Genomic DNA, 19,821 nt, shown 5'->3' with positions numbered 1-19,821 from the left:
GATTCTTTCTAACGTCCCTGTACCTATTTGGGTACTCAGTTTCCACCTGTGTCCCCTTGTGCGTGTTCCATCCGTGTTAAATAAAACGTCTTCATCTACCCTATCAGCTGTGTGTGGATATTTGTGTGTAATTATACAAGTGTAATTAACAAGTACTAAGTATTTTTGGGATACTAAGTATTTTTAAGTACTAAGTTATGAGATTATTCGAGCTGAGAGCCAGGATCCTTTTAACATAAATTGGGTTTATGTTAGTGCAATGTTGCACTTCTTTACTACCTCTCCTTGCAATAAATAAATAAATAAATATATATTAATATATATATATATATATATATATATATATATATATATATATATATATATATATATATATATATATATGCCATCAAACAACCATATGCTCGAAGTTGCATTGAACTGAATGTTGATTACTGGTGTCAGCTGTCAAATGAACCCGACCTCACGTGAACATAGTCTCTTACGATCATTGATTACTGCAGCGTCCTTCATTATGCCCTGGTGACTCAGGATGGTGATCAGTGATCACTCGGGCCATTGGTGCCTCTAACCAGTGACAACCAGAACGGGTGCCCGAAACTTTAACCAATGAGCTATTAAACACACACAATAAGAGAAGATCTCAAAGATGCGCAACAGGGGACAGATTCACGAAAGCACTTACGCAAACACTTACGAACCTGTACATCTTTTCTCAATCTTTGGCGGCTTTGTTTACAATTATTAAACAGTTAATGAGCTCCGAAGCACCAGAAGGCTGTTTATAACAATAACAACAGTTGAATGGAAAGTTTTCATGCTTGTAAACTGTTTAATAAATGTAACCAAAGCCGTCAAAGATTGAGGAAAGATGTACACGTTCGTAAGTGCTTTCGTGAATCTGGCCCCTGGTATCCAACTGAGACGTTGGGCCTCCTCCTGGGGCACCACTTGAGCACTAAGGTACTATGTGGTCCACGCCCTTGTCATGTAACCTGCCAATCATAATATACGTAGATATCCCCATCGACTTAAAAATTAAAACAAAATTTCAAAGACATCATCTTGACTATTAATACAGTGTGATTCAGTCAAGCAATATAACTTGTTACCTAATGAATTAAACACTGAACGAATCAATTAATAAACCAACATAAAAACTATTGAAAGCAACAGGAGAAGTTACTGAAGTTGCATCTGAGACATGAAATCATTAGTCCTTAAAAAGCCTCTGTGTCAAATTCAAGTTAATAAAACAATTGAATATCTTATAAAGTATTTATTGTGCATATATGAACACGAAACTTTGCCTGCTATTTGTACATTACTTCCTGGTCAATATAAAGCCAAATTAAAACAACTTTTGATCATTCTTGCAGGAATCCTAGTGCCTCAACCTCAGTCATGTCCATGACCAGACAAATTTGAAATCAGCCTTAGAATGATGTTGAAAATATGATCACTGGATTTTCCGCACCACATAATTTAACCTAACCTATCATAACTCAACCCAACCCAACCAAACCCAACCCAACCCAACCCAACTTAACATAACCTAACCCAAATCAACCTAACCTAACCTAACATAACCCAACCTAACCTAACCTTTGTTTACAAATCCTTTAACAATGCAATTTTAATATTAAGGCTTTAGATGCTTGGAACCCTAATTATCCAGATATAGCTAATTAACAAACGAACAAAAGTTAAAATCCACATGACGTAGAGAGGAACGTGACACTTTATTTTCTGGTAATCTTAGTCTCGTCTGGTACATCACTCAGTCCTCGTCCTGACAAAGAGAATATATGTATATATATATATGTCGTACCTAGTAGCCAGAACTCACTTCTCAGCCTACTATGCAAGGCCCGATTTGCCTAATAAGCCTAGTTTTCATGAATTAATGTTTTTTCGTCTGCCTAACCTACCTAACCTAACCTAACCTAGCTTTTTTTGGCTACCTAACCTAACCTTACCTATATATATAGGTTAGGTTAGGTTAGGTAGGGTTGGTTAGGTTCGGTCATATATCTAAGTTAATTTTAACTCCAATAAAAAAAATTAACCTCATACATAGTGAAAAGGGTAGCTTTATCATTTCATAAGAAAAAAATTATAGTAAATATATTATTTCAAGAAAACTTGGCTTATTTGGCAAATCGGGCCTTGAATAGTAGGCTGAGAAGTGAGTTCTGGCTACTAGGTACGACATATATATATATATATATATATATATATATATATATATATATATATATATATATATATATATATATATATATATATATATATATATATATATATATATATATATATATATAATTTGCAAACCTTGCGTTTTCACTGCAAGATTTGCAATTCCTGTCAATTATATCTTGTATCAACTTCTCATCCTTCTTGTATGCGTGAATTAATGTATTTTTATAATACACTACGATCTCTTCTCTTGGGGGCCGAATTTCCACCACTCGAAAAGTCAACATATCGGGGTGGACGCTGCCACCTTCCCCCATGTATACCTGGGAACTGCCCACCTTCCCTCATGTATACCTGGACGCTGCCACCTTCCCCCATGTATACCTGGTGGCTGCTCGCCTCCCCCATGTATACCTGGACGCTGCCCACCTTTCCCCATGTATACCTGGACGCTGGTCGCCTCCCCCCATGTATACCTGGACGCTGCCCACCTTCCCCCCATGTATACCTGGACGCTGCCCACCTTCCCCCCATGTATACCTGGACGCTGCCCACCTTCCCCATGTATACCTGGACGCTGCCCACCTTCCCCCCCCCATGTATACCTGGACGCTGCCCACCTTCCCCCCATGTATACCTGGCCGCTGGCCACCTTCCCCCCCCCCATGTATACCTGGACGCTGCCACCTTCCCCCATGAATACCTGGTCGCTGGCCGTCTCCCCCCCATGTATACCTGGTCGCTGGCCGCCTCCCCCATGTATACCTGGACGCTGCACGCCCCCCCCCATGTATACCTGGCCGCTGCACGCCCCCCCCCCCATGTATACCTGGACGCTGGCCGCCTCCCCCATGTATAGACTGACCTGGGCGGTGCAGGAGGAGCTTCTCCAGGCCTATAACGGGTCCCTCCGTCATAACAGACAGCAACACCGCCAGTATTCCTCCAATAAACAGGAAGCCGCACGCATAAACAATCTGTTGGATCAAGAGTCAGTTATATATTGTGACTCAGGACTAAGTTAGCAGCTTAGAACCACTCGAGCATCTCTCTTACAGAGTAATTTACCTTCTTATAAAATTAATATTTGAGTCTAACTCATCTGAAGGTAAAAGTTTTGTGATATCTAAGTGGGATGGTCCAAACCTATATAGATGAGAGGCATCATTTACATCTCATAATATATCTTGACACAATATGCCTAACCACTTGGGCTGGACGGAAGAGCGACAGTCTCGCTTCATGCAGGCCGGCGTTCAATCCAAGACCGTTCAAGTGGTTGGGCACAATTCCTCTCCCCCGTCCCATCCCAGATCCTTATCCTTCCCAGTGCTATATAATTGTAATGACCTGACGCGTTCCCCTCTCATAGTTCCCTTCCCTTCTTGACACAATACAAATGACACACGTCTTCTAGGAGTACCGACCATATTGAGATGGTTGATGTAGAAAGGCAGGTAGACCTGGCCGGGGAACAGGGACTGAAGAGGCACAGCGGTGAGGTAGAGTGTGTAGGTCAGACGGCTCAGAGGCTGCCAGGACGGGTGGGACAGGAACGAGTTGATCAGACCTGCAGACAGACGCCATTTACTAAGTCAAAATAAAATAACATTGTTAAGTTGACCAGACCACACACTAGAAGGTGAAGGGACGACGACGTTTCGGTCCGTCCTGGACTATTCTCAAGTCCACGAATCGACTTGAGAATGGTCCAGGACGGACCGAAACGTCGTCGTCCCTTCATCTTCTAGTGTGTGGTCTGGTCAACATACTTTAGCCACGTTATTGTGACTCATCGCCTGAACATTGTTAAGTCGCTTGACAAAAAAATAAATAAGTGTTAAATATTATATTCACCAAAACACTACACAAATAACTTCACTATATTGCATGATAATCCGCTACTGCATATCCATATACACATCCAGGTCTTATTTTCTTATTATTTTCACCAGTTTTTGTATCGTCTGCAAATATCAATATGAATAATCGAAGACCTCTCTCAGGCTGGTACCACAATCCAGGTCCTCTCTCAGGCTGGTACCACAATCCAGGTCCTCTCTCAGGCTGGTACCACAATCCAGGTCCTCTCTCAGGCTGGTACCACAATCCAGGTCCTCTCTCAGGCTGGTACCACAATCCAGGTCCTCTCTCAGGCTGGTACCACAATCCAAGTCCTCTCTCAGGCTGGTACCACAATCCAAGTCCTCTCTCAGGCTGGTACCACAATCCAGGTCCTCTCTCAGGCTGGTACCACAATCCAGGTCCTCTCTCAGGCTGGTACCACAATCCAGGTCCTCTCTCAGGCTGGTACCACAATCCAGGTCCTCTCTCAGGCTGGTACCACAATCCAAGTCCTCTCTCAGGCTGGTACCACAATCCAGGTCCTCTCTCAGGCTGGTACCACAATCCAAGAACTCTCTCAGGCTGGTACCACAATCCAGGTCCTCTCTCAGGCTGGTACCACAATCCAGGGCCTCTCTCAGGCTGGTACCACAATCCAAGAACTCTCTCAGGCTGGTACCACAATCCAGGTCCTCTCTCAGGCTGGTACCACAATCCAGGGCCTCTCTCAGGCTGGTACCACAATCCAAGAACTCTCTCAGGCTGGTACCACAATCCAGGTCCTCTCTCAGGCTGGTACCACAATCCAAGAACTCTCTCAGGCTGGTACCACAATCCAGGTCCTCTCTCAGGCTGGTACCACAATCCAAGAACTCTCTCAGGCTGGTACCACAATTAAACAACAAACTGAGTACCATTTCCGATCTCCAAAGCTTTCCACTTGTGACCTGTTGCGTCTCTATCTTCTCTCTTCTTTCCTCTGTTTCCTATCCGAGAGGCATCCCCTCGACCATCCCAACACCTTCACAGTTGCATTGGCTTTGTTATCAAGTATTTATATGAGCACTTCACACAAGATGGTGTCAAACGCTCTCAGATATTGATGGAATATGCAGGGGACCCGCCTAGTATGGGTTTAGTAACAGGCAAGTGATGCAGTGGTAATTCCAATGTACTCGATATCTCGCGCCCATATTATCATTTTGTCATAAAAGTAATGGATTATGTAAAAATAATAATCTACTGAATCCATAATAATGCTTAGAGGCGAGTTTTTGTAATGTTGCCAAGTTTTGCAGGGAACAATTTCAGCAACACCTGTAGTTAACATTTTCTCCTCTGTTTTCATTCGTGTATAAAGATGCTAAATTTGCAGCTTGCCAAATGCCTGGTTATTCAAGACCTGTGGTGACGCTTGGGCTCACCCTCAGCTTCTCCATAGCTTAAGGACCAGTTCCTCCAGCCTGATCCTCACTTCTCTTTCCTTCAGTACTTGTTCTGCTCTCTCGCGTGTGTGTACTCACCTAGTTGTGCTTGTAGGGGGTTGAACTTTAGCTCATTGGTCCCGCCTCTCAACCGTCAATCGACTGATGTACAGATTCCTGAGCCTACTGGGCTCATATCTACATTTGAAACTGCGTATGGAGTCAGCCTCCACCACATCATCCTAGTGCATTTCACCTGTTAACTACTCTGACACTGAAAAAGTTCTTTCTAACGTCCCTGTGGCTCATTTGGGTACTCAGCTTCTGCCTGTGTCCCCTTGTTCGTATACCACCCGTGTTAAACAGTTTGTCCTTTTCAACCCTGTCATTCCTCTGAGATTTTTGTAGGTAGTGATCATGTCTCCCCTTTCTCTTCTGTCTTCCAGTGTCGTGAGATGCATTTTACGCAGCCTTTCCTCGTAATTCATGCCTCTTTGTTCTGGGACTAGCCTAGTGGCATACCTCTGAACTTTTTCCAGCTTCTTCTTGTGCTTGACAAGGTACGGGCTCCATGCTGGGGCCGCATACGTCAGGATTGGTCTTACATATGTGGTGTACAAGGTTCCGAATGATTGCTTGCACAGGTTCCTGAAGGTAGTTCTGATGTTAGCCAGCCTTGCATACGCCGCAGATGTTATTCTTTTTATGTGGGCTTCAGGAGGCAGGTTTGGTGTGATATCAACCCTTAGATCTTTTTCTCTGTCCGTTTCATGAAGTACTTCATCTCCCATTATGTATCCTGTGTCTGGCCTCCTGTTTCCACCACCTAGCTTTATTACCTTACATTTACTCGAGTTGAAATTTAGTAGCTATTTGTTGGACCATTCATTCAGTTTGTCTAGGTCATCTTGTAGCCTCATTCTCTCTCCTTTGTTTTAACCCTCCTCATAATTTTTGCATCATCAGCAAACAATGAGAGGAACGAGTCTATACCCTCTGGGAGATCATTTACATATATCAGAAACAGTATAGGTCCAATGACTGACCCCTGCGGGACTCCACTGGTGACGCCTTGCCAATCCGGACCTCACCCCTCACAGTGACTCGCTGTCTTCTGTTGCTTAGGTACTCCCTTATGTGTGTGTGTGTAAACACGTGCAATAATTTCATAACACGAATTAAGTATTTAATTACATGCATTATTCATTACATGCGTGCATTCTAAAACAATTTTTATTTATTTATTTTCATTATTCTATTATCGTGCCCAGGTCGCCCTTCCGACAAGTAAACTAGTATTCATTTGTCTAGAAACATTATTGTCCTCAGAGTCCTACCTATAAATGCCTCAGTTCCTACCTATAAATAATCTCTATACGACACATTGACAAGTCGTCAAGCCACAAATGTCTCTCACCTCCATTTCCAGTATGACAAGCAAAGACGAGCCAGAGGAGGGCGAGGCACCAGGCGCCCCGGCTGAAGCCCGCGTAGATGATGCTGGGGGCGCGAGGGAGGGGCACCTGGTCGTCCCCCCAGGTGTCGTACCTGGCCATCCCGTACAGCACCAGCGAGGCCACCGTCGTCGCCGCAGCCCACCCCAACACCGTCTGCCACTACACCCAGCGGGAGAGGCAAATATTACTGGTCATGGAAGGACTGTGATTGTTTGGGGTCACAGAGAGGAACTGTGTCTTACTCCGCCATCCCTCCAAAACTCTCGTATTAAATATATCACCATTACTTACCTTGTGTGGTATTGCACTTAATTATTTATTCATTGTTAGCATCTCGCGAATCGAACGCCGACGTTCGATATGCAAGAAACGAGACCACTTGTGTACCAACCAGTCCAAGTGGTTGGGCACCACTCCTTCCCTTCGTCTTATCCCAGTACCATGTTCACATATCCCAGTACCTTGTCCACATATCCCAGCACCTTGTCCACATATACCAGTACCTTGTCCACGTATCCCAGTACCTTGTCCACGTATCCCAGCACCTTGTCCACATATCCCAGTACCTTGTCCACGTATCCCAGTACCTTGTCCACATATCCCAGCACCTTGTCCACATATCCCAGCACCTTGTCCACATATCCCAGTACCTTGTCCACGTATCCCAGTACCTTGTGCACGTATCCCAGTACCTTGTCCACATATCCCAGTACCTGGTCCACATATCCCAGTACCTGGTCCACATATCCCAGCACCTTGTCCACATATCCCAGTACCTTGTCAACATATCCCAGCACCTTGTCCATATCCAAACACCTTGTCCACATATCCCAGTACCTTGTCCACATATCCCAGCACCTTGTCCAAATATCTCAGCACCTTGTCCACATATCCCAGCACCTTGTCCACATATCCCAGCATGTGTAATATGTGGTCCGACCCATCCTCCTACTATGAAGATACTTACAGCAACCATTTCGTCACTATCAATATGTCGTGATGGACCAGCAACAAAAATTGACTTATGTTATTAAATTTGAACAAATGTGAAACTTTTGAACGACAAAATAAATATAAGACCTATCCTAGCACCCCTAGGCCTAAAACACGCTGTCTTAGGCCTAATATTGTACATATATGTGCTACACTAGACTTAGGAATATATAAGTATAGTTTTGGCTTTATTTTTCAGGACTATACAATTCAAAGTACAAAAAAAGGAAGGTTTTGGTGATCCATCACTACATATTGGTACTTACGACCAACTGGTTACTGTAAGTACTCTCACTTCAGGAGGACGGGTTGATATAGTCGTACTGGCTAAGTCTTCTGATACTTCCCCCTCTCTATTAATCTCTCTTACACTCTCATCTATCCTTCCCTATCCCCCTTCTCCCCTTTTGTCCCCCAACATCCCCCTCTCTAGCTCTCCTTCCCTTTCCACTCTCATTCCCAATCTCCCCCATCCTCTTTCCTTTCCTCTTCACCTTCCTCCTCCCTCCTCTTCTTCCCTTTCCCCCAACATCCCAACTCCCCCAACATCATCCCCCTTCTAGAGGGAACCCCATCTAGTAACATTAGAAACAGGCTCAGTATTTTCAGAAATGTGTTAACCAAGCATTAATATAACCAGAGTATCATGTATAGCTGCCGAAAGGCAACTTCCATACGCACATACGAGACACACTAGGTAGAACAACACATACCTCAAATGAAGGCTGTGGGAAAATATCCACTTAAGGTTAGGTTAGTCATGGCCTATAGGTGACTTATAGCACAATGGAGCACATGGCGCGTGTCTAGCCATTATTAGATGTCAAACCATGATGACTGTGGGGCAGTAATAAAAGAAAACTCGATTTAGCGAAATCCGACGTCGCATGACACCAAACAGAACCGAGAGGTGCCGGTAATGATTCCCTTTTCAGGTTACATCAAACAAATTACTCCTTAAAAATTATCTTAATAGTTCGATATTAATAATAATTTGGGTAGTTAGCTGTTAGGACAGATAAATTAGGCAATCACGAGTTAATATCAAGAGTTTAATGGAGAGCGGGCACGATACACCCGCCCCACGCACTGCCACCTGGAGATGAAGCGTCGTCAGCAGGCCAGTCTCACACAACAACAGTCACCAGGGATCGCCCCTAAATCAACACAACTACAGTCACCAGGGACGGACTCCTGGTTCAACCTTGATGACGAGCGGACGTCTGGACACCTCCTCCACCTGGGAGCCGCCGGATCACGTTCTGTTTTCGCGTTTTGAATTTGATACTGCCGTTTGCCGTTCTTCAACAGTCCGGTTGTACGACGCCTGGCGCACATATCGCCTTGGGATGCGGGATTGTTGATAGTTTTTTTTTTTTTTGCGTGTTCTGGCTGGTTCTCCTGGCGGAGTGACGGTGTCCGGCGCCGGCTTGGCCGAGAGGTGCCGGGGGTTGGTGGGCTCCTGGTGTGCCCTCAGCCGTAATGGGCGGCTGGCATCTGCTCTGCCGGCGGGCACTGGATGACTTGCGCTTTAGTTGGGTCCGAGTTTTTGGTTTTGCTCCCCCAGTGTTCTCTGTGTGGGGCGGGGCCGGTGCTTGTCACCCTGAGGGACTCTTGGGGCTCCCCAGTGTTCTCTGTGTGGGGCGGGGCCGGTGCTTGTCACTCTGAGGGACTCTTGGGGCTCCCCAATTATCGCCCGTCTGTGTGTTTATTGGCCGCGAGGCACATTAGTTTCTGCTGATAACCGACCTTTATTTCTACATTCGGCGAAATTCGTCATTGAGGGCAGCAATAATTCCTGTCTGGGTCTTCTTCCCCGCACACAACCTGAAGCCACTCAAGGAGAGGATCCCCGGTAACCACTTTCACTAACAGCTAAGCTGTTCATTTTCTTTCGGGAGTTTAATTTAATTTTTGTATTTACATAAACCCCCTTCTCTTTTTTGTGGTAACAACATATGAGGGAAGGATTTACAACTAATTTTAAAATGGCGAAGACGTTTCAGTCCATTCTGAACCCATTCATGTTGGGAGTTGGTTACAGTATTTATTCAGGTACGTTATTATGAAATTATTTGCATATAAGTTTGCATGTAAGTAGCACATGTGAACATTTGATGGACATAGCTGGATTGATGACAACAGAATAATGAAGAGAGACCCAAATCTCCGTTAAAGGCATAAGAATGGAAGAAACTGCAGAAGGTCTATGGGCCTATACGTGGCTGCTGCAGTTTATAATGCAAGCAATTAAGCGTGTCCTTACCAGCTTGAGTTTGATGGTGCGGCCTCGCACAGTGTAGATGAGCCAGCCAGCCCACACACCCACCATGTAAGAGTTGGCTCGACACCACGGGGTCATGTAGGTGTCCACGCGAGCAGTCGGTTTTACAACCGGGTCTCTGTCACAGTAAACAAAACACTTTAGACCAAATTGCAGTACTCAATCTAGGTCTCTTTTATATATATAAAGTTTGAGAAATTAAATATTCCATACATTTTTCAAACATGTTCATAGCTGAATATCTATGCATTGAAAATACAAAATAATAAGTAAAATTGTATGTTAAATAATAACACAACAGATGATAATTATGACATCTTTATTAAGAGAAATCATGAAACAAACACTGAAATAACACAACATGGAAAAGAATACTTGTTTAGTTAGATGCTCATGACACGAATAAGTGTGAACTGAATGTAGTATAGCCAAGACATTTCACATTCACATGCATCAAACACATGAATGTAAGATATACATGAATACATATACATTTGAATATGTATATGCTTGTGTGCATTTAGGATTATATAAACAACAAATAGGAAAAAAAAGTGCCGAAAACATCATTACTGAGACGATAAGTGGGAGTGGCAGGTACACAGGTGGTCTTGGGATAAACAATGGACCCCAGGGAGGGTTTGGGGGGTCACCACAGGACCCCACTGAGGTCATTATAGGACCCCAGAGTGTTGTGAGTTCACTGGATGGCTGAATGGAAGTCGATGGGTTGACAGCTACGTGACTGAGGGATACCTGGTTGATACCTGGTTGATGGGGTTCTGGGAGTTCTTCTACTCCCCAAGCCCGGCCCGAGGCCAGGCTTGACTTGTGAGAGTTTGATCCACCAGGCTGTTGCTTGGAGCGGCCCGCAGGCCCACATACCCACCACAGCCTGGTTGGTCCGGCACTCCTTGGAGGAATAAATCTAGTTTCCTCTTGAAAATGTCCACGGTTGTTCCGGCAATATTTCTTATGCTTGCTGGGAGGACGTTGAACAACCGCGGACCTCTGATGTTTATACAGTGTTCTCTGATTGTGCCTATGGCACCTCTGCTCTTCACTGGTTCTATTCTACATTTTCTTCCATATCGTTTACTCCAGTACGTTGTTATTTTACTGTGTAGATTTGGTACTTGGCCCTCCAGTATCTTCCAGGTGTATATTATTTGATATCTCTCTCGTCTTCTTTCTAGTGAGTACATTTGGAGGGCTTTGAGACGATCCCAATAATTTAGGTGCTTTATTGCATCTATGCGTGCCGTATATGTTCTCTGTATTCCCTCTATTTCAGCAATCTCTCCTGCTCTGAATGGGGAAGTGAGTACTGAACAGTACTCAAGACGGGACAACACAAGTGACTTGAAGAGTACAACCATTGTGATGGGATCCCTGGATTTGAAAGTTCTCGTAATCCATCCTATCATTTTTCTGGCTGTCGCAATATTTGCTTGGTTATGCTCCTTAAACGTTAGGTCGTCAGACATTATTATTCCCAAATCCTTTACATGCTGTTTTCCTACTATGGGTACATTTGATTGTGTTTTGTACTCTGTATTATGTTTAAGGTCCTCATTTTTACCGTACCTGAGTACCTGGAATTTATCACTGTTAAATATCATGTTATTTTCTGATGCCCAGTCGAAAACTTTATTAATATCAGCTTGAAGTTTTTCAATGTCCTCAGCCGAGGTAATTTTCATACTGATTTTTGTGTCATCTGCAAAGGATGATACGAAGCTGTGACTTGTATTTTTGTCTATATCTGATATGAGAATAAGGAAAAGCAGCGGTGCAAGGACTGTACCCTGAGGTACAGAGCTTTTCACTGCACTTGGACTAGATTTTATATGGTTGACAGTTACTCGCTGAGTCCTGTTTGACAGAAAACTGAGTATCCAGCGTCCTACTTTACCGGTTATTCCCATTGACTTCATTTTGTGTGCTATCACGCCATGGTCACATTTATCGAAAGCCTTTGCGAAGTCCGTGTATATCACATCAGCATTCTGTTTCTCTTCTAATGCCTCAGTGACTTTGTCGTAGTGCTCAAGTAGCTGTGAGAGGCACGATCTTCCCGCTCGAAATCCATGTTGGCCTGGGTTGTGAAGGTCATTGGTCTCCATGAAATTGGTGACCTGACTCCTAATCACTCTCTCAAATACTTTTATGATGTGCGATGTTAGTGCAACTGGTCTATAATTTTTTGCCAATGCTTTGCTCCCTCCCTTGTGTAGAGGGGCTATGTCTGCTACTTTAAGTGCATCTGGTATCTCCCCCGTGTCCAAGCTCTTCCTCCACACTATACTGAGTGCCTGTGCTACCGGCACTTTGCATTTCTTTATAAATATTGAATTCCATGAGTCTGGACCTGGGGCCGAGTGCATGGGCATGTTTTCAATTTCTTTTTCAAAATTTAGTGCGCTCGTGTTTATATCAGTTATATTTACAGGGGTTTGAATATCCCGCATAAAGAAATTGTCTGGATCTTCCACCTTCATGTTGTTTATTGGAGTGCTAAACATGTCCTCATACTGCTTTTTTAGGATTTCACTAATTTCTTTGTCATCCTCCGTGTATGAACCTTCACTTGTACGAATAGGTCCAATACTGGCAGTGGTTTTTGCTTTTGATTTCGCATATGAGAAGAAATATTTTGGATTTTTCTTTATTTCCTGAATGGCTTTCTGTTCTAACTGCCTTTCTTCAGTTTCATATGAGTGTTTCAATTTCCGCTTGATTTCTTCAATCTCCCTATTTAAATTATTCCTTCTTTGACGGGAAATTCGTGTCTGCATAAGCAGTTCCGTTATTTTTTTCCTGCGTTTATAGTGCCGTCTGCGTTCTCTTTTTACGTTAGATCTCTTTCTGGCTTTCCTCAAAGGAACATGTTTCAGACAGACTTGATACGCTTCTGAAGTCAGTTTTTCTATTCCTTCTGTAGGACTTGTATTACTTAGAACAGTTCCCCATGGAATGTTTGTAAGTTCCCTGTTTATTATCTCCCAGTCTATCCTTTTATTATTAAAATTGAATTTACTGAATAGCCCCTCTCGCTTTATCAACGTTTTAGGTCTATTCTGAGTATTGATGGTCGTTTGCACTTCAATGAGCTTGTGATCTGAATATGTGGTATCTGATATCGTAATGTCTCTGATAATGTCTTCATTGTTCGTAAAGACCAGATCTAGAATATTTTAATTTCTCGTTGGCTCCGATATCTGCTGATTGAGTGAAAATTTGTCACAGAATCTAAGTAGTTCTCTAATCTGTGGTTGGTTAGGTCCTGATAGATTTCCTGGTATAATATTATTGTTTGCTATTTTCCACCTGAGACTAGGCAAGTTGAAGTCACCTAGGAAGATAATATCAGGTATCGGGTTCTCCAAATTATCAAGGCTATTCTCTATTTTGCTTATCTGTTCTGTGAATTCCTCAGCCGTTGCATCTGGCGGTTTGTATATTAGTATAATCACTAAATTTATTTTCTCTATTTTTAATCCCAGTACCTCTACCACCTCATTTGTAACGTTTAGGAGCTCCGAGCATACAAGGTCTTCCCTAATATACAGACCCACTCCTCCATGTGACCTAATTTTCCTATCACACCTGTATAGGTTATATCCTGGAATCCAGATCTCACTGTCCAACAATTCCCCTGCATGGGTTTCTGTGAAAGCTCCAAATACTGCATTTGACTCCGTGAGGAGGCCATTTATGAACTGTACTTTGTTGTTTGTTCTTGTTTTCAGTCCTTGTATGTTGGCAAAGATGAATGAGGTTACTCTATTAGTGATAGTTTGAATGGGAGTGGGGAATGGGAATGGGTTGACAGCTAGGTGGGTGATGGGTGGTGAATGGGTGGACAGCTGGGTGGGTGATGGGTGGTGAATGGGTTGACAGCTGAGTGGGTGATGGGTGGTGAATGGGTTGACAGCTAGGTGGGTGATGGGTGGTGAATGGGTTGACAACTGCGTGGGTGATGGGTGGTGAATGGGTTGACAGCTGCGTGGGTGATGGGTGGTGAATAGGTTGACAGCTGGGTGGGTGATGGGTGGTGAATGGGTTGACAGCTGCGTGGGTAATGGGCCGAACTGGAAGGGATGATTGTCCAATGCTTTACAAAAAACAGTTCTCAGAATAATGTTTTTGCAATAAGACCTGACTTTGGTGGAGTGATTAGGATTAGCAATTTAGTAAGAGGCCTCGCTAAGTTTAAAGCAAAGGAATTTATTGCTTATTGTTGCTTATGCACTTAGCAAAATCCCGAGCGCTTTTTACATGTCATAATTTGTTCAGATAATAAAGCAAAGCTGAAGTTAAACTAAATTAATCAGACATTTGAAGAATAATGAACAACTTACATAAAGTTGAATGCAGGAGGCACATTATAGACAGCCGCTATTGTCGTTGGGATGGCGAAGGATACCGCAGTGACCAACCCCAGCAGTGGAAGTCCTGGGGAGGAACGTAAGTATGAATCACAGTGACCACCCGCAGTTGATGGGCTTTCTAAAGCAGCAAATTACACGAAGAAAATAACAGAGGAAAAACACCTGGATACAATAGCAATAGCAGAGACAAAACTCATATGTTGATAACAAAGCAGTTTTGTTCTATAAGCACCAGATTTAAAAAAAAATGTACTCAAGGGGAGGGGGGGGGGTAGAAGAAGGGATATGAAGAAGAAATTATGTTATATTAATATATAAGCACTAATGTCCTTAAACGGATAGTACCCACACCTCTGAAGGCTTCACATGGTAACGCTGCTGTCGGAATCCGACACACAGATAATAACATAGTCTCCCCTTAGTCAGTATTCTCTTAATAATAGAAAATGGGAGATCCTGTGACGTCAGAGACAACTCGTATATTTACAAATTCTAATACTGTTTATACAACAGTCATGCATCTAAATTTAACAAAAAAGTACTCAACAAGACTGAATATAATTACTAACACCAAAATGTAGCTTGATTCCCTTGTTAATGTAAAATTACTTTAGAAGTGGAACCATGCCCTCAGGGGCGTCGGTCCCACAAAACTCACACTCGCATCAACAACAATAAAGGGTGCTCCAGAAGTGTTGTGATACTAGTCGCCTTGGATAGACTTACTCTGCCCCAAGCAACTACCACGACAACACCACTACTATCACTAGAGCAATCCTGTATCCGGCTTACCAAGTATACTATATTTGAATTATTTGTGTACACATTTTTTTTCATTCATAAGGTAGCTGGTTATGACGTATGAAGAACAACCCCACGAAGTACGTGTACCCCATTTAACACCCACCTATTTCATGCCATACCTGTAATTATATATTTAGCGAACTGTTATTAACTCCTTGTATCCCATACAGGTAAATTGTGATTTGGAATAGCAAGAAATTGAGCAGACAGTTGGCACTACACATAATTTGTCTAGCTATTTGCCAGGGCTTGTAGTCTTCACGGCCGCCATTACGTGGCACAAAGAGGCACAGGGTCACACCCATATTGATACTACCATTACACAGCCTTAGCAGGCCCTTTCAACAGGAACAGCTAAGCCCTCTTTAGTTATAGTAGTATTAGTATTCATAATTAGTAATTATTACTAGTAGATTAGACCACCATATGTGGTCTGATATAATAATGAAGTGGACCACCATATGTGGTATGATAATTATATTAATAAGGTAAACAATTTGTGGTTTAAGAATGAGCCATCTCAAAGTGGTTTAAGCTACAAATTGTCCCTCCAACTGTGTGAGATAATTTCAGGCAGTTTAATCAAGTACATACAGTCCACTCAATTAATTCTTACTTACTAAGAAAATAAATAAGACAAAACTTTATCTTATTAAAGTCAGTTTAAAAGGAGAATAGCTGCCTGGAGTTTCCCCACAGCTGTAACACTCACCAATCTTGCGCTTGTAAAGAAGAGGCGCGAGCACCAGTGGAAGCACAATGTAGATCTGTGTATCGACAGCCGTGTACCAGCACTGCGCCAGACACTGCAATTATACAACTGTAACTAAGAACATGTTCCACTGCCCTTACATACACACCTTATTATTATTATTAACACCTTTATTGACAAAATTTAATTACAATTTTGCTAATCTGAGGATTTCAATTAGGTCTTATTAAAGTGAGGATAAAGCTGGTATTGACTGTCACACAGGACAGAGGGTCATACAATTAATGTTTTAATGTACGAATATGTAAAAAACAACTTTCTATTGTGCACTGCCACACAAGGGCAGGGATGGGTTCATAGGAGATGCAGCATAAAATTAATAAAAAATAAAACTGTTCTTCATTCTTTAAAATGGACAAGCAAATTTTGGATAAATTGTTAGGATGTCGTCCAGTACACCAGGTTTAATGAAATAGTTACAGTTGGTGGTACAAGAGGCCAGGAGGTCTAAAATCTTTTACGGTTTCACATTCATCAATATAGTGTTCTAGTAAATGCATTAACGGTTTATCACAGAGTTTACAATCTGAATATTCTGGTAGTGGCTCAGCCTCATTAACCTGCCAGATGTGCCTATAGCCAAGGCGAATTCACGCAATGACTACATCACATTTCGTGGTCCGGTTACTGTGCTGACCATACAAATACCTATTATTACAAAAGTTGTCATAGTTTTTAATACTGCAGCTTTCAGGTCGCTGGGCATTTCTTAGTTCTTGGCCCAATGTACACTTAGAGGAGGACAGTGAGCTCTTATACGTGTCCTGAACCATCTTCCAGAGGTTAACAAGCCACTAAGCCCATCATCAAAACGGTTGTGCCAGTGTGATGCTAGTGTGTAACGGTGCCAATTTTGTTCTATGCTACAGTATGTAGTTTTATGCTGCTAATTGTATCTGATGGTTCAGTATGTAGTGTGATGGTACGAGTTCTACATTATGTTGTAGTGCCGCGTGACAGTGCTGGTTCTACATGCTGCTCCAGTATGCAGTGTGATGATACGAGTTCTACAAGATAGCTGAGGACTATCCAAAGTTTTCTCTAGTTTTAAGTTTATAGATATGGATTTTTGTTTAAATTTTAAGGGATTAATTTGATTTAGTTGGAAGAGATGTGGGGCTGCATCCAAGGTGGACAGCCGAGATCATGGGGACAGTCTTCCGTCCTCATTTATTTTGTGTCATTTGTGATTCATTCATATTACTATGTGTGTCATGCATTTTTGGGTGTTATTATGTGGATTAGTGATTGTATGGAAGTAGCTAGGATTAGATCATTTCTTTTTAGAGGCACTGAGTCAAAATATTGTTTTGGTTCAAAAAAAAATTTTGGGGGGAGAGTTAATGGTTACAGTAGGTGCAGGATAAGAAATTCGTGCTTTAAAGTACTTTACACATGAATTTCTTAATTCTGAAGAAAGGGGAGTTGTAATGGCCTGTGGGAAGCAGCCCAGAGTTTCCCTTCCCCAATTTTTCTTAAAGTCAAAAGGCCACTGGTGGCGTGGCGGCTCTTCTCCCTTGGCCACTATCCCCCCCACTCCATCCCCCACTCAATTCATTTTCTTCCCCCCACTCTTTCCCCTCTCCCCAGCTCCTCACCATACCAGGCGAGTCAAGTGTCTCCTTCCCGTATCTTGCATGGAACAGGTTTGAACATATTTCATCCTTTTCTGTAAACATAGCTCGCTGTTGGCCACCCACTACAAAGAGACCTTGTTCCTTCTGGTAGCTGGGTAGCTGGGTAGTGCTGACACGACTCTACGGGCATTTCATGTACCTTTCAAGCAGACCTGGAAGGTGATTGGCGGTAGATAAGTGCCAAGACCTTCTTGGCCTTTGAGGGCCAGACCTCAGGCCTAGTTTTTAAATGGTTGGCTGTAGCCAAAAATAATGGGAGGAACCCAGGAGCTGTATTAGTTGTGGAAGGAGCTATCCTTCCACTGGTAAGCGTGTGAAACAAATTTTAGTTCAGTGTGTCCTGGGAGTGTTTGGGGTGGGAACTCGGTCAGGCATGAAGGGCCTGAGGTAGAGACCCATTTAACATCTGTGGCCAGTAATTGCAGGAATAAGGTAATGTGTGTCTGAGTTTTGGTATCTCAGTTATTGCACTCCGTTTATATTGCCTCATAGGGATGTATTTAGAGTAGGATATATTTTTTCGTGCCAATTTATTAAATAAAAGTATCTTTTGTTAAATAAAGTTAATATTGATTTAGTGGTATTTAGTTAATCCCCCTTTTTTTATTAATACTGAGTCGTTAAATGTCGTATTTATATGCTGTTTTGGAAGTCCCTGTATCCTCAGTAATTAAAGTAAATATTTCTATAAATAATTCCCAAGCATTATCGTCAAGATTCCTACGTCCATCGAGTTCACAATGATTGACTTTGTCCTTCCAGGGAGATCAGTAGTGCAAGCACATTCTGATTTCAGTAAGGTGGTGGCAGCCGTAAGTTTAATTATTATTCTTTATTTAAATCATCACCCTTTATTTGTAGCTTCCCTTCATTTAATGTTTTCAGTTTAACAATTAGCTGGGAGTTCAGTGAGGGTCACAGTGAGCTTGCAAGCAGTGTTAAGCTAGGGTTTTAAGTGACTAAGTGGAGTAGCACTGTTGAGGTGTTACAAGATGCTCCAGTATGCAGTTCGACTTTATGTTTTGTGAGCCAAAGGTATAGAAATAAATTAGAAAGTGCTCTCTCGATTATATGGGGCAACGAAAGTGTGAATGAATGAGTCTCTGTTGTACACCGGTTGGTTGACACATCAGGGACCCCGGGTGTCGTCTGTGAGTACCGCCGGCTGGTCGAGACATCAGGGACCCCGGGTGTCGTCTGTGAGTGCCGCCGGCTGGTTGACACATCAGGGACCCCGGGTGTCGCCTGTGAGTGCCGCCGGCTGATCGAGACATCAGGGACCCCGGGTGTCGCCTGTGAGTGCCGCCGGCTGGTCGAGACATCAGGGACCCCGGGTGTCGCCTGTGAGTGCCGCCGGCTGGTTGACACATCAGGGACCCCGGGTGTCGCCTGTGAGTGCCGCCGGCTGGTCGAGACATCAGAGACCCCGGGTGTCGCCTGTGAGTGCCGCCGGCTGGTCGAGACATCAGGGACCTCGGGTGTCGTCTGTGAGTGCCGCCAAAGACGACTCTGATGTCGCCGGTGGTAGTGCTGGTGGCCGGAATCAACACCGGGAACGGTTTCAAACTCCTGCACAGAGGGTCGTCGTGTGGAGGGCCAGAGGACACGTGACCAGATGTGAATTTTAGGAGCTGACGAATTGGTTCAAGTGAGAAGAGAAGTCAGTTCTGTTCTGCAGCCAGACTGAATGGTTGAGCCAGTCGAGCCATGGTTACATCAGCAGGGGAGCTGCTGACATCAACTGGAGAAGTCCGCGGTCGGTAGCCTCCGCACCCTAACTGTAGCAGTGTAGACTCTTGGTGGATTGCGTGAGTGCAGACTCTTGGTGGATTATGTGAGTGCAGACTCTTGGTGGATTACGTGAGTGCAGACTCTTGGTGGATTATGTGAGTGCAGACTCTTGGTGGATTACGTGAGTGCAGACTCTTGGTGGATTATGTGAGTGCAGACTCTTGGTGGATTACGTTGAGTGCAGACTCTTGGTGGATTATGTGAGTGTAGACTCTTGGTGG

At 43.4% G+C, this 19,821-nt stretch overlaps 1 protein-coding gene across 1 annotated transcript in view; it reads right to left on the bottom strand.

The window, feature by feature from the left end:
• Positions 1 to 1,264: 1,264 nt before the first annotated feature.
• Positions 1,265 to 19,821, bottom strand: part of LOC138357210 (nose resistant to fluoxetine protein 6-like) — a 58,346-nt gene continuing 39,789 nt past the window's right edge. The window contains exons 11-17 of the mRNA XM_069313870.1: positions 16,113 to 16,206; positions 14,567 to 14,660; positions 10,185 to 10,320; positions 6,886 to 7,084; positions 3,627 to 3,769; positions 3,065 to 3,176; positions 1,265 to 1,792 (exon numbers count right to left, since the gene is read on the bottom strand). Of these exons, the coding sequence (XP_069169971.1) occupies positions 1,743 to 1,792; positions 3,065 to 3,176; positions 3,627 to 3,769; positions 6,886 to 7,084; positions 10,185 to 10,320; positions 14,567 to 14,660; positions 16,113 to 16,206 (828 nt within the window). The 3' untranslated portion in view covers positions 1,265 to 1,742. The remainder of the gene's footprint in view (positions 1,793 to 3,064; positions 3,177 to 3,626; positions 3,770 to 6,885; positions 7,085 to 10,184; positions 10,321 to 14,566; positions 14,661 to 16,112; positions 16,207 to 19,821) is intronic.

Source organism: Procambarus clarkii, chromosome 7, assembly GCF_040958095.1.
Source record: "Procambarus clarkii isolate CNS0578487 chromosome 7, FALCON_Pclarkii_2.0, whole genome shotgun sequence".
NCBI classification, from domain to species: Eukaryota; Metazoa; Arthropoda; class Malacostraca; order Decapoda; family Cambaridae; genus Procambarus; species Procambarus clarkii.
Note: the sequence above shows the minus strand (reverse complement) of the source record. Positions and strands in the feature narration are given on the sequence as shown.